Here is a 22,372-nt window from a genome sequence, read left to right on the forward strand (position 1 = left end):
AAATCTGAGGTCTGGCATCTGGCTAATGCTCTTCTGCTGATATTAACTGTACATGAAGGGAAAGCAGTTATTTTCCTTTCCTGTAGATGGAGCACATTGGCTTATGTACATGTTACTCTGTTCTGGAGTTCATCTCCTGTCTATAAGCGGTGAGCGTGGACCTCCTACGTGCGCCGTGCGTCTTTATTGACTGATAAATCTACAGGTTTTTGTGGAGCAGTCGGTGACAGTCGTGTAATTGCTTGACAGGACTTAGAAGGCTCTTTTTATAGCCGACACTTGCTGCGAGCTGGTGTTACGTTTAATGTGAGGCTGCTTTGAAGAAGTGTTTAAACACTGAAGTGACTGTACAGCTAGATTGTCCACACAGTGTATGTTTAAAAAAAAAAAACCAGACCTCTCCGGGAACAGGAGTGCAGCAGGAGTACGGCACGGCACAGCGCTCCGAGCTGGGGTTCTCATGTGTACAATTAAAGTAGAGGTTCCAGGACCAGTCTGTGTAGTTGTTCCACCCACAACACTTGAACTGAGGAAAAGAGACAGAGATGGGAGAGAAGGTATATATTTAGAAACGTGGTCTTGGTCTGTACAGCACATCCTGCCAGTCTGGGCTTCTCCCATGGGAAACCCCAGGCTCACAACTGTGCCAGTATGTGCAGATGGAAGTGGAATATCACATGAGGGGACCCACGGAGAACAGGAACTGTATGTTATATGTAGCCTCTCATGTGGAAAACCCTCACCGAGGCCAAGAATAAATAAACTCTGTGGTCACCGGTTATGGTTTAGCGGTCAGACATATTCAATAAACCACGAGATGTGATCAATCCGAGGACTTGTGCGACATGGAGTTTTCCAGAGCACCTCTTTCTGGATGTAATCCATCAGGTTCTGCAGATCCAGGTCATCCCTGTAGTGCACAATGGCTTTCTTCACGAACTTCCCCAAAGCGTCTCGCGTCTGAGGGAAGCAAAATGGGGAGAATTTATCCACAGAAAACGAGCTTTAGTAATCCCACATTTTTAAAGGAAATTAAGTCTTTTAAGTTTTAATAACTCCATTAAAACTGCCAGAAGCAAACTATCTACAAATATCTTAATGACTCGGCTTCCAAGGTGCTCAGCGACTTGGTGAAACCTCTCAGGTTTTCCTGCTCGCTTAATTACTCAGGGTGCACTTATGGAGAATTGCAAAGTGCCTTTTTGTGAAACCTCCTTTGGGCAGATGCTGTGGAAATCCTCACAGAGCTTTAAATGGATCATATCTTGGATAATTTCAGATCAGCGTTTCGGAGGAGTTGTCAGGCGTGCATTCATGACTAATGGAGCAACTTTCCTTTAGATTTTATCTGCTTTTATTTCTCCCTAATTGTCATTTGCATGCACAGAATGTATGATTGCATCGAGCTGCACATGTATATTTTATGAAAGGCCATCCGGGAAAAAATGAGTTTTTAGGCTATAAACGATATCTTACACAGTATTAGTCTGTTCCGTGAACATTCGACGCTCATGTATGTGTCAGCATGAAGATAAATAAATAACGCTAATGTGTGTCTGTGGGGCACACGCTGCATCATCTTGTTTGCGTTGTATAAGCATCCTGTGGGACGCATCTAAACAAGGACGGCAGCAGAACCGGAGCTCCTGCTGCAGGCTGCCGCGTACACAGCAAAAATAATAAAGTCATTTATGCCTTTGAAATCAATACATGTGATGCATAACAAAGCCAGAGCCCACATGCAGGTTTAACGCTGTTTCAGCTGCAGAAGATAATTGCCTGGACTTAGCCATTTGTTATGATAATGTGGTAATTTTCATCAGCTCCACTCCAGTTGAATAAACAAAAGTAGAAGAAATACAAACACATTGATTTGACTGAATAATCCGTAATGAGGATTTCAAGCTAAATGAGGCTGATTCTGACAGTAAAATTATTTCCTTCTTCATTTAGTTAAACTCTTCATCATAATATTTTCTCTTCCAGGTTATTAATGAGGCCTGTAGCATTGTTACTACTGAGTTTGAGTCTTTTAAGATTCTGAAAACAGGGGCCACGGTTACACAGACAAGAGTTCAGATGTAATGTATGCTAATAGGAGCAGCGTATGCTAATAAGCCGCTGAACTTTAAAATTTCATTAAGCGGGAAATGAACTTGTGTGAGCGCTTTGCTGAAGGCTTGTGAATTGTTCGTCTTACAGTGTTGGAACAGGTTAGGTTGATAAATACTGCGAGCTTTATCAAAATAGCCCCAAAATTTTTTATCCTGAAGTAGTTTTAGTAAATTGCGTTTTGGGTTTTTGCGGCGCTCCCCTCGCCCTCACCCCGCGCCCTCCCACTGCTTCCATGTCTCCACGTGGCACAGTTTGCTTGTGGGCTTTGGAGCCCACTGTCACACTGTGTCATTAGCGGCAAAGTCTCCTTCAAGGGATCTGTTGAAATGGAACATTTGGTTCCACTTTGAAGTGCCGAAGCATTTGAATCATTTAGCGAGGAAGGATGCTGAGAGGGTTGTTAAACTGCTCTGTTTAGCAGCAGGCGGCCCGAGCGCTGACAGAGAACACAAGGGAGACGAGAGCAGAGGTATCATCAGGCACCGAGCACCTTGCCACCACGCACTGATGTCAGTGGATGTTACCACTGCTGGCTGTTGTGTTGTTATCCTCGGCGGAGCCCTAATGGGATGCTACTGACGGAGATAAGTGGATGCAAGAAGGGAGATCCCTCCCACGGACCCGTCCCTGCAGCCTCCTAATCAATCATCATATATATATGGGGCTGAGGCGGAGACGCGTATACGTACGGTATACATCACACAACACATTACCTGTTCTCATTCACACACAGGCCTGGTTTATTGTGTGCGATTCCAACCCAGGGATTAGGACTCAAATCCACATTGAAATGATTTGAATAGAATACAAATTGATTCCTGTTCTTCAATGAATGACCTAAATTAGATTTTTTCCTCTTGTTAAATACTGGCCTTTGAAGCCTAAAATTGATTCAGATGAAGCACTTGGCGAATGAAATGTTGGTCTTTGATTGACTCAGTCGGCTCCTATCAGTCAGACAGCGGCTCACAGGCAGACGTGGTACAAACTTTAAAAACGTAACGCTGGTTTATTACAACTCTGATTTTTTTACTTTCAATCGTAGACAGAGTTATTCCACACTCAGGATGTAGATCAAACTCAGACTGTTTAGCACAAGCAGCAACTTCTGGCTCTGAATGATTAAACCAAAACCTGCCGTCCCTCAAATGGCCACTAGAGGCTGACTCCAAAAAACGAGTCAATCCCTAAAACTTTACAGCAGAAAAACCGTGTATGGCCCGGTACAAGACATAGTTTAGGTCTCTATAGCTGGTGTCCTCGTTCACGACAGCTGCTGGGTGAACTTTCATATCGCTCACCTGTTTAGATTCTATAAAGGTTTAAAGCTGTGCATTAATTAGTGGTGAGGCTGCTTTAAGTGACGGATTGGTACTGTCACTGGACAGTCCATGAGCCACAGAGTGTGGCTCATCTCCACGTTTTTGCTGGGAATTAGGTAGCATCAGGGACTGCCAAGATGGTGACGGCCAGAGGAACCACACCGAAGTTTAAATCAGTTGTCTGGGAAATGTATGGGTGACGTCACAGAGAGAGTTCATCCATCTTTATGTGCAGTCAGTGGTTTAGCCAGATTGTTCATCCATCCATCATCTCTACACCTTAACCCTCACCAGGGTCACGGGGCTGGAGCTTATCCCAGCTGACTCAGGGTGAAGGCAGGTTCACCTGGACAGGTAACCAGTCTATCACAGGGCTACACTTAGAGACAGACAACCAAGCACACTCACATTCACACCTACGGACAATTTACAATCACCAATTAACCTCAGCATGTTTCTGGACTGTGGGAGGAAGAACCCACGCTGCACGGGGAGAACATGGAGACAGAAAGATCCTGGGTGTCTTCACCGGGACGTGAACCAACGGTGTTAACCACTGAGACACCTGCAGCCCTTATGCTTTAGCCAGACTGTCTAATTTTAAAATTAGGCCAGAAAACAAATCTCAGCTAAATGAATGTTGTTTTTCAGTATAACCAACCAAACACATGCATCTATCTAATGAATAAACATAGATGTTACCTCCAGAGCTCTGCCAGAAACTAAAACCCTGACTGATGGTGCTTCTTGCGCTGTTGAACCTTCGTTTTAAGACGTTGCTGCGTCCCCACATCTCAACAATTCACTCTGTGACGACACCAAAGGAACTAAAAATCCTCAAGTTGTAATAAACCAAAATATTTTTTTTTTTCCTCAAAGTTAAGACGATATAAATCAGTGTGAGCAAAGAGAACAGGGAAGGTCTTCTGTATCTTCTGTCAGTCTACAAAACACGCCTGAGAGACATTTTAGGAGAGTTTATATCATAGATAGTGACACAAAAACTGATTTTCAGCGTATATGTCTTTCTGTTTGTTTTCTATGTATGCTGGGCGCCACAGACACTGACAAGATATTTCCCCTGTGGGCTCACTGGGCCCATCTGTGGGTTTAGATGGCTGCCTTATTAAGTGGTGTGCACTGTAGTTTACAAATGGACAGAATGTCCAAAAGCTAGGAAAGAACACACTGAATCAATGGCTCTGGTGGTCGATAGCGGTGTCACCGTGGAAAAGGACTGGAGACCAAATGTGACCTTTAAGTGGCCTCGTATTATAGAATAACTCAGCCAGTGTGAGGAAGCGTCTGGAGGGAGGCAGGTACCTGATCGGAGTAAAAGAAACCCAGAATGGCTATGGCCAGCTGGGTGAGGAAGACCAGTGTCAGGCTGAAGGAGAACTGGGAGAGGAAACACAGAAGACATTAAGATGCAGCCCGACGGAGAATCACAACTGACAGATTTGCTGTTTACACACGAGATGTAAGACTTGGCTTTGGATTAAAAGTAATTTGAGCTGCCGTGTCGGAAAGCAAAACACAGTGCCAGTATTAGTAATGTGTCTGTTGGGTCTATTACTGTCTTGAGGAGGCGAATGTTCTCTCTGAGGGCTCCGATACAGCCACAAAAAGTGATGAAGAACATGACCACCCCCACCACAATTAGGATGACAGCCGGGTCGATCAGGAACGTGTCCCGCACCGTGTCTGACAGAAAGACAGGAAAACAGCCTCTGTTTAGATAGCTGCCGGCCTACATCCCATGTTTCTACCCTAATTTCTAATCTTTACTTGAATCAATGCTGTGTTTTCCTGTTTTGGGGGTTATTCCCGTCCCTACACTAGCTGCCTTTATTCTCCCATATCATCAATGATCTATGAGGGATTACGCTCAATAATCAGTGGGATGAGCCTGGATTAATCTTTTTTGTTGAGTATAAATCACAAACTAAATGTGGAAATAATGACACGGGGTAAACTAAGGATAGAGCTGAAACCCACTAAACGTGACATACTATTTTTTTTTTCCTTTAAACATCTCTTGCAGCTAAACGAGGCCACCACCTCACACACTGTATACAGGAGCAGTTTATCGCAGTTATTTTATTCACTGTGAACACAAAGCTGGAGATAAATGGACGCAGCATATCAGATCTATCATTTCATGGAGTTTTAAGGCCGTATAATGGAGAGTTGCTGTGGAGTTAGAGGAATACGTTCCTGTACCTGTAGCTTTCTGGACTTTAGCGTAAACCCCGATGGCAACAATCAGCAAGGAGAACACCTGTAGGAAAGGAGAGAGGTTACTTCAGGTGGATCAAGACTCGCACACATAACTGGTTTTTCTGTTACGGCTGATATCGTCGTCCTTCAGATTCTGCTTGAAAAATTGAACAGCCTTCTAGGTTTTTTTTTTTATTTATTAGCCGTAGCAGAATCAATAAAATGCACAGGTTTGTAATCCCTGTTTTGTTTTTTTAATGTGTAAAAACTCCCTGTAAGGAAAGTAAGTTCATTTTGACTCTACTTTGAACAGACGCTATTTGCACCGTCAGCCGGGACAGCTGTACTTAGATTAGCCGCGACAAGCCTGCTCAGGTGCTGAGCCTGCACAGCGTCTGTAACCGCGGCAACCGCGGCAACCGCATCCGTTTATGTGTTTATGATTAACGGGCAGATGGATATCAGCAAGAAAGAAAGAAAAGAAAAAGATAAAACATATGGATCTCAGCTTTAATCATCAGAATTTGGAAGATCAAACAAAAGAAAACAGGAGCTGCAGAAGGAACTTTCACCGTCATTCACGTCGTCCGTGTGGAGACGAACTCGACCTTGGTGGAAGAATCGTGATTATTTTCCACTCAGGCTTCACTGAGTCGAGTTTTAATTGTGTGTGTGTGCAGGATGTAAGGGCGTAAATGTGCTGAGGATGAGAGTTCACCGCCACCACAATCCACGTAATAAAACAGCGAAGTGGGTGGAAAACAGGTGGAATTAGTGCTTCCTGTTGATTGCATTGTCAACACTAATTTCCCTCCTTTGTTCGATTGTTTTTCTCACCTTGAATAACAATCCGTACGGCTTGGCTCTCATTCCCAGCCTCCGGATTCACAGACAGTCTCATGATTACTAATGTGTGTGTAAAGAAAAATGCCTTTTCTCTGTTTGTTTCTGTGTGAATTGGATCTTTGGAGGTCATGAGGAGCGACGGTTCACGGCATAATTCACTATGAAGGAGGTGTCGTTTTTATTTTGCTGGCCTTTAGGTGCAGCCTGTATGTTTGGAGAAGTAAATCGTGGCTTTGAAATGCTACGTTTACCTATTTTTGAATCAATTCTCTACCTTTGACAAGACAATAGCTGCCAAAACACAAGGCGTGGACGGTGCACAATTTCTCTGAAACTACTGTTTTCAAGATTTTTGCAGCAGGGTTTTTCTGGGCCGCTGTGTGTTGTGTGGGAGGACCTGCAGCGCGTACGTCCGTTTTCCACCGCGCGCGCTTATGCGAAAACCCGGGTGGCTGCTGCACGCATTGGAAACAGGAGACACACTCACACAGTGAATGTATTCCAGCTCTGTTTTCAGGCTTTTCAAAGGGATGAATCAGGCTTCTCTCCGGGGATTGTGTGTGGAGGTGAAAGCCAGCTGAACTGAGCCGTGGGGACGTGGGGACAAAGGCCTGATGGATTAGGGCTGCAGTGTTCACTTCTGAGCCCGTGTCTGATAAACAAAGTCAACACAGGCCGGGGTGTGTGTGGCTGCTTGGAGCTGCAGTTATTGCTGATTGGCTCTAAACGCAGTGCGAGCGCGGTGCAGTGTTTGCCCCCATGCTGTTTTTGTGTAGGATTGGATGAACAGGGATATAATGGAGGTGTAGGGACTCGGCAGAGTTACAGTTGTGATCCGTACGCTCAAGCGGTAATGTGGAGAGAGTTTTAATGGTGTGCGTTTGTGTGTGAGCGACTGCTGATGGAGGACTAAAGCCTGACGGACGGTTTAATGGCTGCATCAGTGTCTCCTCTGCCTTTATATCTCTTTCTCTAACGGTCCCAGTTGCCTCCCGGTCTCTTAGTTACACTAACAACCACGACAGCGGCGCTCGTATAATTTAATAATACCCCTGATGAAACAAATAACATTGATTACGTCGTAACCGCAGCGCGTGCCGAGGCCCGGGATGCATCAGAACACGGGCCGGTTCCTGTGGTCAGCGTGTTGAATGGATGACTTTCACAGGGTCCAGACTGTGATGACAGTCGGAGCGCCCCCCCAGTCCAGGTCCCAGCCGAACCTTAAGCCGTGTGCGTAACTTTTAGTGACAAGAATCCGTCATGTTTGTGACCTAAAGTAATGGATAATTCTACCAGTAGAAGCCGGGCTAGGCAGTATTTTTTGGGCTTTGCTTGGCAGAAATCCCACACCGACCTTTCCTCATATTGTAATTCAAGTGGCCTGACAGCAGACTAGACTTCTGCACATCCTGGTTCCATTTTCAGGTTTTAGAAAATCTCGCCCTGTGGCAGGAGATTTTTCCATGGCGCAGTGGTTCAGTTGGGGGATATTCACTCTGCAGAGCACGGTGTGAATACCACGTGAAGCCACAAATTGATGTTGACTCTTACCTGAGCTACCTCGGCGAGTTTAAATCGCTCATCTGTCGGGAAGGAATCAGAACAGAGGAGGAAGAAGGAAAAGCTGCAGGAGGACGGCTGTGGGGTTTTTTCTCCCCCAAGTCAAAATGTCTCCCTACATCAGACTTCCAGACATACATTTCCATCCATTAAAGCTACAGGAGGCAGTGCTTCCTTCTCTTCTTTCAGACCTAAGCTGCTTCCAAAAGATCTGTGATTATCTGAAACATCCCATCATGGACTAGATCTTCTTTAAAAACAAACAACAAGCCAGTAGAACCAGCACCAGTCTAGTTTCCTCTCAGACTACTGGAATCACTTTCTGTTATCATTTTTGGGATTTTTGCCCAACGATGCGAAACAAAAGACTCCTACCTCGGCTTTATCTTTAGCTTTTGTTAAAAACCATTTATTCAACACTGTTCATTGTGTTTGGCAGCATTTCAGCTGTTTATCCTTTTAAACTATTCAACTATTTGACTGTTTATGCAAAAGAGCTGCCAAGTGGGAGAAGCTATTCCAGGCAGCGGGTGCTCCTGTTTCTTTAAATGATGCTTAGATTGGCGTTAAACTCTCGTACTTTGACTATAACGCCGTGTGATTAACACCTGTAAGATATTAGGATATATTAAAGACCCCCTCTAGTGAAAATCTAGTTTTTAACCTTGTTAACGCGTCCATATGGTGTTTTAAATATAAATAAGCAGCTGAGCATTGAGATAGAGGGAAATGAGTTTTTATGGGTTTAATTAGTGACCAGAGACGTACTTTAAGGTCTTATATTTACCTTCACATAAGGTTTGCAGCTTTGACTTGTTGTGTGGCCTCATTGGCACGTCTTCCACCGTCTCACCCTGGTTTTAAAAATGTATATTTGCCTGGAACGTCTCCTCATTATAGCAAAAGCTCACGACGGAGCTGATTAATGTGTGTAGAATGAGCTCCAACAGCCGGGCCTGGGTCACAGCGAGTGAACTCATAATGAGAGATAAACACAGGTTATATTAAAAGACAATGAGGCCAGGCCGGGTCATTATATTCTCAGGCAAATTAATATTTAATCCTCTGAATCCAGAATGCTGTTCGGCTCACAGACAGATCTACACTTTCACTGAGGCCTGGTCTGGTTCTGCTTTTTACTGATTGGTTGCACAAAGTTTGAATTTAGTGGCAAAACAGAAGAGTTTTTTAATTTACATGAAAGCGGCACAGAAAAGGAGCGTAATTTATTGGTTTTCGTACAAAGCAGCGTTTATGACATCGTACAAAGCAGTGTTTTACGACAACTTACCGGGGCGCCGTAAAAAAGCGGCGTTTTGATCGACCTCACGAGAGCACAATTGAAAAATGTTTTTTTTTTTTTTTTGGGTGTTTGTCGGCATGAAAAGCAGCGTTGTAGTGTAAACTGAGCGAAAACAGAAGCAATTCATAACATTTTATTCTTCTCCCTGCATCCCCTGGTAAGGAATCATTGTTCAATATAACGGGTTTGTTGTGGAATCCACATTTGTGCCGTCACGTTGTGAAACAATGCAGCCGACACCGCATCCAGCAAAAAGGCTTTCAAGTAACATTCAGGTAGAGACTGCCAGCAGGCTGCTGCCAGGTGTTTTATAGTTTACTGTGAGTCAGTGCTCGACTGATTCGATAAGAATGTAGCACTCAACATCGGCCACAGTGATGTATGGGCAATCTGAGAGTCCATATATAACTGTAGTAAACTTAAAATAGATAGCAGCGGGGAGGCTGGGCGCTCCTGCTGTTCGCTGCTCTGGATTGTAGCAGAATTATATTTCTTCATTTATTATTCATAAGCTTTTTCTTTTGTTTCTCTTTCTAGCACATCTGCCTTTTTCAAAATGTACAAGTCCCTGATAGCTGGTGATTTGTATGCTCAGGAACGTTGTGAGTATGCGGCGTCCTGGGACGACGGAGCAGCTGTGATTTCTGTCAGCACTCTACTCACCCAAAACAAGAAGCTGAAGAAGAAGAGAAAGTATCGGATCCAGGGGTTGACGAAGGAGAACGTCTCCGCTCGGTTCAGATTCAGTTTCCTGTCCATTGTTTGATGTTGCTTTTCACAGTCCCACACGTAAAGCTACGGCTGGTTTTGCTCCACACCGACCCCGGTTCCGACCCCACCCTGCAGATACTCGGCCGCCATGCGAGTCTGTGAGGAGGGGGCTGTGTGCAGGCTGTGGGGCACGGGTCTGTGACACCAGCACCGCCTTGCTGGTAGGACCCAGAACTGTCCACGTAGGCTGACAGGTCAGTTTACACAAAAAATATCTCTGGCTGACTGCAGCTGAAAGGCCGACGAGCAGCCGGCGTATTGTCAGCCTGCTGCTAGTTTGTGGATTCACCTCCGTGCACTCTGCGTCTTGTCTTTCCCGGTTATGTCAAAGTTCCTAAATCCTGCATTATATTCCTACAAGCATATTGCCCACATGTTTAATATTTATTGCTTGTGAAAGGCTCGTGTTCAGAGACAGATGCAGCTCTGTACAGAGTAAAGCAGAATGACAGTTGACAAAGGCCGGACCATGACATCTGCTACAGGAAGAACATCTAATGCGGTTACATCAGGCGTTTTGTCGCCGTGTTTCCGCTGCGCTGTGTCCACTTGCGCTTCAGGGGGAATCTGCTGAGTTTCAGTAAAATGATCAAATGAATCATGGAGCAAAAACTCGTCCGGCCACCTATTCTGCTCTGAGGTTTGGATGTAAAACTTTGCTGATAATCGACTGGCAGCAATAAATCACGTGTCAGAGTGACCGGAGGGATCCATCTCAGAATACAGTCCTGAAACACGGCGATAAAGTTAATGTAAATGTATAAAAGATTCACTACTGCTGGATTGAATTTCAATCTCTGGCTCATAATTCAGAAATGTAGCCTGAACTGTCCTTGGCAGTAGAAGCACTGTATGTGAATACTTAATCACAGGGTTGATTTATTTTTTTATCGTTACATCAAGTGTCTCCTGTGGAGTGACAGAAGGACACGAGGTCCCTCAGGTATCGCAGCGCTGCTCCAAAGCAACAGGAAGACTTAATGAGATTGGTCTGTCGTTTTTTTTTAGCTGGGATAAAACTGGGTTTTCAGTCCCCAGCTCCTTCATTTGGAGGAGTTTACCCTCCCTAATTATGCAGCGTTTTGTTTTACCTTTTGCATTGTTAAAGGAATCGTATATTTTTGGATTCCTGCTGAGACTCACATGAAAAGATTGATGCTGCCGTCGTGTCTGAACAATAACCACGAAGCTCCTGCCAGCTCGAGGACATGAAAGGAGGGGAAGTGTAAAAACAATGTGTTGTAATGTGAAGCTAATCCCACTGAAACCATCACTACTGTAGTTTCACAGTTCGGCTTTGGTGAAGATTAATCACAGGAAATTTAACAGGTTAATTTGACTGTAAATACAGATGGAGGAACCCTTAGCACCGTCTCCATTAGGTGCGCTTCAACAACCGTATTGTGTAGAACGCCAGAAAACAAGATTTACTGCTCAGTATGTCAAATGCAGGGTGTCATAAATACCAGGGTTTCTGACTACATCCTTTTGAAGTGCGTAAACCAGCGTGCGTTCCTGGACCCACAATCCTTTGCACAGAGGAAGATATGTAAGCATACATCACTGTGTGAAAAGGCTCGAGCTGCACGCTAAGAAGTCGGCTCATTTAGCACCACAGACTGTGATGGATATAAGAAGGTCCCAGTAGTGTGTCCCAGTTGAAAGCAGACGGCACGCAACAGAACGAAATATACAAGAGTACAGTCGTGACTCAATAATCGACCCTTAACCATCCTAAACCTGCTATCTGACAGGTTTTAACCCATAAAAACAGCCTTAACATAGCGACAGCCTTGGATTGTGACTCCGACATGACATTTAATGTCACCAATCAGGATGACGGCGTATTATCTGACTGAACAATCCCACAGATTGGCTACGTTCACACTGCAGGACTTGATGCTCAATGAGGATTTCTTTGTGACTTCCTTCACGTTTCCACTTCAATGCGACTTGTATGTGATCTGCTGTGTGAACTTCATACGACCCAAAAGTGTCCCGCATGCGCAGAAGAGGACACGACGACGTCACACGCAGCGAGCGTGCTCAGTGTTTATGGAAGTAAACATGGATGGTAACGGTGGAGCGTATCTGCCACTCCCCCGCCGCCACCGATGGAGGAAACAGAAGTGTGAGCGCTAACTAAACTAGCATCAGCAGCCAAGTACTGCCTGTGTGTTCTGGACACTTCCACCCCGTCAGAGCGCTGCCCCGGGGTGGAAGTGGTCGGTCAATCCAGCGATGTGTAGTGTTCTAACAACACATTATTATAACAACTATGAACAATAATGAACAACTAATGAGACTTCCAGCATCAAGCCCTCCTCGTATCTGGACCTCCGTCTTGACAATCCGACAGCCTTGCTATCTGACATAGAAGAAGGTTTTTTTACATTTAGTGTCGGATTATCGAGTCACGACTGCAGCTGCAGCATGTACTGAAAGTGAAAAGTCAATGTATGTGACTTGGAACCTTAGTGTGGCGGCTCTGGTCCTGTTTGTAGTGTCTGGCTCTGCCTAAAAGGAGCAGGATGTCTCCCTTAATGAAGCATCGCCTTAACCCTAAATACAACTTAACCAGCTGGGTTACACAGACATCCACTCCCCGTACTGCTGCTATGAGCAGGATTTTAGCTACAGAGACCAACATCTTCTTTTCTACCCGGCTGTAAACATGTTTAGAAGTAGGGCATTTTGACACGGGGGTCTGTCAGGAATTACTTGCTTTTGAAATTAGCCTCTAGTGGTCATTTTGAGAAACTGCATGTTCTTTTTGGCACTGCTGTGTTAGCCTCATTTTTCAGCCCCAGAGGTTACGACAACGCCACGTTTCCACGTCTATAACGTTCTACTAGCTTCATGTTAGTGGTGGTGTTTCCTCACTGAGCTCCAGAAGGCAAATAAATACATGCCCTGAAATGTAATATACATTATAAGTGTAGATTTCTTATTTTTAATCTTTAAATTTGAGGAAGTTTGTACAATCAGCATAAAAAGAAAACCTTGTCCGCTCCAGGCAGGATGTTCAGAGGTTTGGACACATGGACCTAATTAGGAGGTGTTCTTTGCTTGTCCGGTGTTTAACATTATAGAAATAATTCTGAAGACATCAAAGCTATAATATATCATGAAACTAGGTAGTAAAACACCAGCAGACTATCAGCTTTATGAAGTATGACATTCCAACAGCCTTAAATGAGTCCTCACACGTTCCGGTCCCAAACCACCTGACGTGGGTTTACGTCGGCTGATTGTGGAGGTCGGGTCATCTGACGCAGCACTCCATCACCGTCCGTCCCACTCACACATCTCTGACACAGCCTGGAGGTGCTTCTTGGCTCGCCGTCGTGTCAAAAAACAAATGATGGTTCCGCTAAGCGCAAACCAGATGGTATGACGTGTAGCTGCAGAATGTTGTGATAGCCGTGCCGGCTACGTGTTGCCTCGAATTGCGAATAAATCAGCAACAGTGTCGGCAGCAGAGCCCCTCTGCACCATCATCACTCCTTCCCTCAGCGCTTCACATGCAGACATCATCTATTCCTCTTCTCTGTCTCACAAAGAAACTGGAAGCAGAACTTTTAAAGTACAGACTTCCACTTTTCTAATGTCCGTTAATTGTGTTTCTTGGCCCGAGCAGCTCTCTCCTCCTTATTAGTCTCTCAGTAGGGGTTTCTCCGAAGCAATCCGACCATGAAGGCCCCAGTTTCGCGCAGACTCCTCCGAACAGTTGGTGTTGAGATGTGTCTGCTACTCTGGGAAGCACTGATGTGGGCTCTAATCTGAGGCGCCGTTAATTGGTGATTTCTGAGACTGGTACCTCTAATGAAGTTCTCTGCAGCGGGCTAATGCTTGGGCTTCTTTTCCTGAGGTGGTCCTCATGAGAGCCCGTTTCATTACAGCGCTTGATGAAGGTTGTTGAAAGTTTCCGGATTCACTGACCTTCATTCTCTTTAAGTAATAGACTGTTGCTGCTTTTGCTGAGCCGAGCCATAATTTGGATTCCTGCAGAAGTCGAACGGGGCTCTTGTATACCGATCCTACCTCAGAGCCACTGAAAATCCCACTAATTAATTTCCAACAAGGTGGGCTCATTAACCGGAAACCATTTCCGGTAACTACCTAATAAAGCTGGCTACGATACTGCCAATAATGTGCGATCATTTTAAACCTTTTGCTTTTTTTTTTTTACTACTTAATTCCATATGTGCTTCAGTAATTTAAAGTTTTGATGTCTTCAGAGAAAGCCCTTCAATGAGCAGGCGTCTCAAACTTTCTCCTGCTGCTGTAGACTTGCCGAGCTAACCGAGGCTGTAAGAACAAATGGGAGGAAGCTTCAGTACGCCTGCAGCGGCATTAATCATGCTGATTTTGCGTGCGTAGTCAAGTCAAGAAACCTCGCTGCCGTGCAGTTGAAAGGATGGCGGGTTTACTCGGAAAAACACGACAGATTGAGAACAGATAGCAGCTCAAACAACCTGCAAATCACCTCCACCGCAGGTTAACAAGCTCGGCAATGCTGTGTGGGGACAAACTAAACAGTCTCATCAGTATGAAAGCCTTCTCAATTCAGGTTAATGAAATGAATTCTGCTGGTGGATGAAGAGGATAAAAAAAAAAAGAAGAAGAAAAATGCTGTAATAACAACCAGGGAGGGGAAAATAAAGTATCCATGGTTGATTCTGTTCACTTTATTTCAGTACATGTTACTCATACAAAATAATCTGTACAAAGGCTAAAATAGGTCATATTTTTGCATAGAAGGAACAGTGATGTCGAACAGAAAGCCAGGGTGGAATGGCACAATAAACTCCACTCACTATCACACACGGGCCTCAGAACAATTAGGTTAAAAGGGAGGAGGATCAAGCTCCGTACAAAAACCCTGCGCCGCTCGCTCCACGCCGTCCAAGCACCAAACTGGCAACGGTTCCCACTTTCATCATCATCATCATCATCATCTCCCTTTTGTTCTTCTGATAAAACCGTCTGCTCGACTGGCTGACTACCATCAGCTCATCTTTAGGACAACAGTCCCTCAGGTTTTGTTGTGTTTTTAATTTTGTTAAAAGAAGCCATTTTAAGGCAGGGATGTCTTTCATTGAACGCACCGTGGGATCTGCTGTGACGCGGCTTCACTTTGCTCTTCATGCCAAGTCTTGCAGCTTCCTCCGAATCATCAGAATCAAACAGCGCCTAAACGCTGCCCATAGAACCGACGGCGACATAAAGAGGGAACACATCAGGAGCATCGAGTCATTAAACACGAAAGGCAATGAGCGAACGGTGTCGTGGGATTGTTTTGTGACACTCTTTCCTTTATTTAAAAAATAGTTGATTTGGAGAATAAAGAGAAGGTAGTGCACCACCTAGTATAGATATTCAGAGTGCTTTCACGTGTAGCAGTAAAACTCCACAGGACAAGGCTGGCAGGTATCAGGTAGCGCCGCCCAGCAGAACACAACATCAAACACAGCATTTCTAGAGCATACATTTCCACTGCTCAGATATTCAGCTTTAGCACGGGGGAAGGATTAGGAGGAGATTACAGAAATAATATGTCGAAGGTGGCAAAGAAAATAAATATTAAAAATAAAAACCCAACCTGTTTCTATGTTCAAATTTGATCACGGCAGACAAACCCAATCGCTGCGTGTGCGCTCTTCGTTTACTGCGTCCTTCTGGGAGTTCTTCTATGTGATGAGGGCGTGTTTTGAACTTCTTCAAAAATATAATTCATGAAAAAATATTGTTTCACTTCAAGATGAAAATGCAGTCAAATAAAATAGGAGAGAGAGGAAAAAAAACAACAACAACATAGTGACAAAAACACAAATTTACATAAAATGTACACTGCTCCTGGACTTGAAAGCGGCAGAAAAAACTAGCAAACATGAAAAATATGGATAACTGTAGAGCGGAGGATACGTGTGTAAATGAGCAGGAAACAAAAAAACAACAGCAGCGCGGCTTGTTATGAAAATGAAGCTGTCAATGTAAATGTAATAACAGTTAGTCACATCTGAGCCTATTTACATGTGGGGTTAACATACAGGGCTGATATACTGGAGTGACATGAGCTCTGTTGTACAGTGGCGTCTAATAGATCATGCTCTAGAAACACATAATGGGCCTTACACCGGCAGTTTGAAAGACATACTGCAGATTATACCCGCACATCCTAATTTAATTAAACTAGACCTTAATGCAGAGAAGCACGACGACAAGCGTGCAGTATGTCTTTTGTGGGCTTCACCCGATGCTCTATGCCAAATTTTCTCCCTCTATCAATTCTGACTTAATTGATTTAACTGCCTGTAGCAGTGTTAAGACAGAAAGGCATTTTTGCACCTAGCAGAGGAACACTGCAAAGACTAATCCTCTAAGAAACAAATGCTTAATGGTGTCATGTTCTCACAATGGGCCACAATGAGCCTCTGTCACAAATGAAAAGGAAAAAAAAAAAGAAGAAGAAGCAGCCAGTAAAAACGGGCCGAGGACATGAGAAACAGCAGTATATCGTATAAAAACAAACATTAAAACAGCAACGACCAATGTACAAAAATAACATCATTAAACAGCTTTTTGTTAAAACGCCATTCATCCCTGCATCCTACAAACACGAAAGGAACGCTGACGGAAACGGCGGTGGCAGCAGAGGAGCTGAAAGGGGACTTTTAGCGAAGAGGAAATGTCAGAATGTCGGCACAGTCGGATCAGTCGGGGCAAAGAGTCTGCAGGCGGCGTCTCTGAAGGGTGACGTCAGACTCAGAGACACACTGGATTTGTTTTATTTCCACCATTCTCACGATTTCCTTCTGTGACCTCGGCGTCTGAAGGTTTGTTTTTTTTAGTATTTTTAAATCTCAGGTTCCCTCTAAGCTTCCTGTGTGCAGAGCGGATCCCATTTACGGGCCCGTTACAGCCACCCCGCCCGTAAACCTCTCCTGGGTGCAGAATAACCCCAACAGGTGCTCTGAGCTGTCCAAGAAGCACGGCTGTATTGCTGAAGTGTCAGGACCGCCAGCCGCTGTATATGCAGCGCCAGGTGTCTGCAGAGTGAGGCATTAAACACGGGGCTGTGCAGAGAGTTTGCAGAGGCAGCCAAGCAGAGGAGATGTGACCACTCGTGCCTGTGCTGTACATCAGCAGCTGTCATGTTTCCCCCCGTGGACACAACAAGAGGAGTCAGAGCATATGGGGGCAGACAGTGTATCGCAGCCGGCGGGGTCGCTGCACATCACAGATCCCAGTTTGTTGCTTCCCGATGCACGAACCCCTCTTCTCCCGAAAACCGCCCCTCGGATTAAATAATCAGAAAACCAATTAAAAAAACGCCAACAGTGACTTGAGCAGACAGTCTGAGGTTCTGCCAGGCCGGGAAGACGCCTAACGAGCGGATCTCGATGGGTCACTTCCTGTTCTTTGCAGAAATGAACAGCGTCTGAGTGTCGAGGTTTGGACCAATCATTACTTTGGTTAAAATTTCAGAATGCAGCCACTGCAAACCTTCTGTGGCTCATAAAAGTTTAATCGGAGGCTCCCGTGGAAGCTAAAATCAGCTTCAGCAGCCATGCATGAGATGGCAGTAGAGGCTGTAAACTCTGGACCGGTGCAAACTCTCTGCTCCTGACAAACCGCTGCAGCGAGTTCTGATTAAAACACGTCCACATTATGCATACTTTGTGCTGCACTGGAAGAACCAAACTTTCTTCCTTCATGTTTGGGCTAACTTTCCTAAATAATGGCTCCTGAACTTAAGGGAAGGCAACCGCCGCCAATCTGTGCTCGCTCGGTCTCACTAACATGTAGTGCAAAAACAATAAAAGTGGATGGATCTCTAATCAAACAGAAGCCGAGCCAGATGGAGGGAAGCCAGGCTGTGTGGCAAATGAGGACAATGAAGAGTCAGAGCCGCAGCGGCAGAAAATCAAAAACCAAGACGGCAGAGAGGCAACTAATAGGAAGACTGAGAGTTGTAAGAAGAGGAAGGTATGAGCGTCGGAAATGAAACAGACAGATGTCTTTTTTTCCTTCCTTGGTGGATTTGATCTTTTGTGTTTAAAATGCAACCAGAGCTGTTCCTGGTTTGGAGCCACTGACCGAGCAGCCCGGCGTAAACATCCATTAGGATTTCCTAACTGGTTTTCTAATTCAGCAGTGACCTGCGCTGCACTCGGTGTGGATGTGCAGACACGCTCTGAATTAAGCAGCTAATCTGGGTTGAACCGCTGCCTTGTTTACAACCTGTCTGATGGCTTGACTGCTTGTTTTTTTGTTTTTTGGGACTTAAAATAATGCAGCTGTCTTCTCACATGTCTAAATGCATTTACTCAGGAGGGAGCAACATGTGACCGAACATAACCTAATGACGCTCAAAGTGATCCTTTAACATTGAGCTGTTTCATTTAAACCTCGTCAGAGATGTCGAAGCCAAGAGCAAACACACTGGAGGGCATCTCTGTAAGTCACCACAGCAGATAGAGAGCGTTTCTCCGTCTCCAGGATGAAGGCTTCACTCTGAGGCCTCCTGCAGCGAATCAGCGCTAAGAAGACATAAACCGACATGTCCTGCAGCGTATGTTGCCGTACCTATCTGTCTCTTTGATCTGCCTACACTCACACCTCCCCCCCAACCCCCTCGTCTCTTGGCGGCAAGAAAAGGAAGCTTACGTAAAAACCGAGAAGTCGCAAAACCGGAGGTGCAACAGCGTAATGAGCGGGGAATGTCAGCAGAGACGGACGCAGTGCGGAGCGTGAAACTCGTTGCTTTCTGACATGAAGGGAGAAAATTAGGGTGTAAAGAAGAAGGATGGAGGCAGGGGTGAGCTGACAGCCACAGAGAGAGAGAGAAAGAATGAGGAGGGCAGAGCGAATGGATGAGATCTTAAGAACATGGAGGAGAACGGCTGCTGACGCTGATGATGGCAGCGGCGAGACAACACGTCTCCTCCGGTTTTAGCCTTCCTGCCCTTGCTTCTCAGCGCTCCCGTGTGCCGTTTATTTCTTTCTATCTTTATTTTTTCCTCTGCAGCTTGAACACACACACACACACACACACACACACACACACACACACACACACTGTATTCTCCAAGGAAGACCTTCATCATCCAGATCTCCTCAGCTGACAGCGCTGGTGGAGCCCTAATAAACAGCCATTTTACACCGTTTGTATCGTCTCTCAGGGAACGCCGCCGCCGCTGTGAGGCGTGCGTGCACACGTGTGCGTTTGCAGGGAGTTTTGTGCGTTACACTTTGTTATTCAGAAGACACTGCAGAATTTGGTAGAAAATAAATCCACTCACGATTCCTAACGCTTGCATGACGTGCCTCTATCGCGCTTCTCGCTTTAACCAAACCTCGACAGCCGGAGGGGAAAAAAAATAATGCGAACCGTGGATTTACATGAAAACCATCGTGCGCCTCGTCGTAGTCAAATCCAACCCTTACAGTCCTGCATGTCTGAGAGCACCGATCTGTCCGACTCTTACATTCCACAGGAGCCATGAAGACGGACTTTAAAAAAAAAACAACAACCCAAAAAACAGAAAGAAGAAGCTGGAAATTTCAAACCAAAATGGCAACAACAGACATTTTGACGACAAAGGTAAGTCAGTGGAGTAGAAAACTAGCATGCCATGTTAAATCTTTTTTGTTTTTTTCTCATTTACAAGGGGGATTGATTTTAATCTACACGAGGAGAAGAATAAAGCTCCACGAGAGGTGGAGGCTGCTTCAGTTTCATAGGTTCTCTTCGCCTTGGACAGAGGGGTGTGTGGGCATTAGTAAAGTCTTCATTGTCTCAAGAGTTCGTCCTTCCTTCCAGCAAGTTGTTAGTCCAAGCAAAGAAAATAAAAAAATAAAAATGAGGAGTACTCAAGAGGAGTTACAAACAATGGGATTCTCTTATATCCTTGCCAAAAGTAGGTGTCCCTTCTCTTCCAGTTGTGTTACTCTTTGGCAAAATGATTGGTGAGAGAGGAGAGAGCAGAACAGAGCGGGAACACAGCCGGGATCTGTACAGAAGGTCTGGGGAGGGAGGAGAAGGCTGGGCAAAGGATGCTCTAAAGAGGTTGTAAAGTGAGGGGGAAGCAGGGATGTTTAAATCAGAGTCTTATCCCATCAGGCAGCGGGGCTCGTCTCCGCTGGGCGCCTCCGCCCTCGGCTAAGCGTCGTACTTCTTCCCCGTTCTGTGGATGTGGTGGAACAGTGTCATGGAGAACGCCATGCCCAGGAGCTGCAGAGAGACGAGGGGAAAAAAGGAAGATAGTAAACTTGTGTCCATGTGTGTCTCCGCAGTGTGCGTCTATTTCTGTGCTAACATGTGTGTGTCTATTTGATGTTGATGCCTCGGGCTGGTTTGTGTTTTTGATGCACAATAAATCCTGTGGTGAGGCACATATTTTGTTTTTTTTTTCTCCTCTTTCTCAGATGGCCTTCAAAATGCGAGCTCTGGAATCTGTGTGATGGAAAAAAAAAAGTACAGCGGCGCACGCAAGCATTAAGCCAATGAAGTAAATTGAGATGCCACTGAATCAAAGTAGCCAGCGATCCCTTTGAAGTTTCCATTACCCCCTGATACTCCCACATCAAACACAGTCACAAGGCTCATCCTAAAACCATTATCTGGCAAAGTTCGCATGGCAGGGAAGCTGCAAAGTACTGTATGGTGCATAGTTTTTAATAAAATAAAAAAAAGGCAACGTGGACTCCACCGGGGATTCCTACGCCACGTGATTAACTCAAAGCTGCTGATTCTCCTTTAAAAAAAAATCCTAATTCATAGAGCTGCTAAAGAGAAAACGCCACCTTGAGCTGCTGTCAGTCACAAACATAAAGAGCCATTTGAGGTAAACATCCAGCTAAGAGGGAGTTAGGACCAAAGTTTTTTTCTTTTTTTGTTGCTGTCTGCTTCATTCAGTCAAAGCGCGACGCCGTGACAGTCGCTCCTGCAGGACTCTTCAAAGCTCAATCATCCATCCCTGCTTAAGAATATAGAAATATTGCTGCGACTTCTGGAAAACTATTGTGGATGAAGACATACGTGCAGGCTTTTGCTAAGGTCTGTCATATACGCTAGCTCCTCTAAATCATTCATGAGTGCCTCTGGCTGTTGCGTAACAACTGCAGGCTTGTGGGGCATCAGCTTTTTCAACATGCTCTTCATTGTCATGTCCTCCACCTCCACTTCCAGTTTGTTAATCTGACAGCTGGCGGTCTGCTTCTCCATTCTCCCTACCTAGCCCTCACCTGAATCCGAATCAGTGTGTGTGTGTGTGTGTGTGTGTGTGGAGGCAGATCATTAAAATTAATGTAAGAATTAAATGTCAGTGTTCTGCACATGTCACGCTGCGTGTTTGGAAAAAGGAATGACCGGAGCTGGTGGTGGATTGCAATAAACGCATGTGAGCCAGCAGCAGCACTGTGTTATCTCCTGGTCATATATAATGCAGACATCCTCTCGGTGTGGCCGTGAACTTTAACTGAAGCTCCAGCACCGTCTTCCCCCCAAGGATATTAAAATATGTGCAGAATCTTACAAAAACTCAACACGGGACATTTCCTGGTGAGGCCACCCAGCTCTGGGTTCATGGAATAGCAAACTGAACACTTACTGGGGATTGCTAGAGACTGAATGGAACTCTGATTTGAGTTAGGAAAGGAAAGAAAAAGCACTGACAGCATTGTTATGGAGGCTGGAACAGATCTGTTCGCACATTTGGTGCAGCGAATTTACAAGGTCGAAGGAGTGTGAAAGCATTCGCTCAAAGTGAGGCGAAGGCCACGGACAGGTTGTGAGTCGGTGGCAGCAGATCCTCGCTCACACGTCTACACCAGGAGGGCGTCTACGAGGCTTTCAATTGTTAGCAGAGTGCATGTCTTTGGACACACACAGAGAAGATATAAAGTCCACTCAGAAAGGCCCAGCTGGATGTTTCTGGGTCTTGCTTCCTACACGTCCTCAAAACACAAAAAAAAGGTTTCAGCTGAAGTGAAAACTTCCCTCTGATCCATTTCATAATTGTTCAGAGACTACATGGGAAAAAACAGAGAGGAAAAGTAGAAAAGGAAGTTCCTGGTGAACGCAGAGATCAGTCGTCACACAAACACAGCGTCTGCACACACACTTACACACACCTACACACACACACACACGCGGCTCATTTCTAGCTAACTACAGTCACCGTCGGTACTTCGGGCTGACTGCAGCGAATAAACACGTCATATA

General features: G+C 45.2%; 2 protein-coding genes across 3 annotated transcripts in view; both read right to left on the reverse strand.

The window, feature by feature from the left end:
* Nucleotides 1-397: 397 nt before the first annotated feature.
* On the reverse strand, nt 398-10,209 carry tspan33b (tetraspanin 33b; the record flags this gene model as incomplete). The annotated part of the gene is made up of 6 exons (XM_008293297.1): nt 10,033-10,209; nt 5,661-5,718; nt 5,014-5,141; nt 4,761-4,835; nt 865-960; nt 398-526 (listed from the first exon to the last, which is right to left on the reverse strand). Coding segments are annotated over exons 1-6 (582 nt in total), but the record flags the coding sequence as incomplete, so codon positions are not given.
* A 4,606-nt stretch (nt 10,210-14,815) lies between these two features.
* Nucleotides 14,816-22,372, reverse strand: part of tspan9a (tetraspanin 9a) — a 170,540-nt gene continuing 162,983 nt past the window's right edge. For both annotated transcript variants that reach the window (XM_008293292.1, XM_008293291.1), the window contains one exon: nt 14,816-20,380. In XM_008293292.1, coding sequence (XP_008291514.1) covers nt 20,309-20,380 — 72 coding nt within the window. In that variant the 3' untranslated portion in view covers nt 14,816-20,308. The remainder of the gene's footprint in view (nt 20,381-22,372) is intronic.

The sequence above is a fragment of the Stegastes partitus genome, unplaced genomic scaffold (genome assembly GCF_000690725.1).
Source record: "Stegastes partitus isolate 25-593 unplaced genomic scaffold, Stegastes_partitus-1.0.2 Scaffold871, whole genome shotgun sequence".
Lineage (NCBI taxonomy): Eukaryota > Metazoa > Chordata > Actinopteri > Pomacentridae > Stegastes > Stegastes partitus.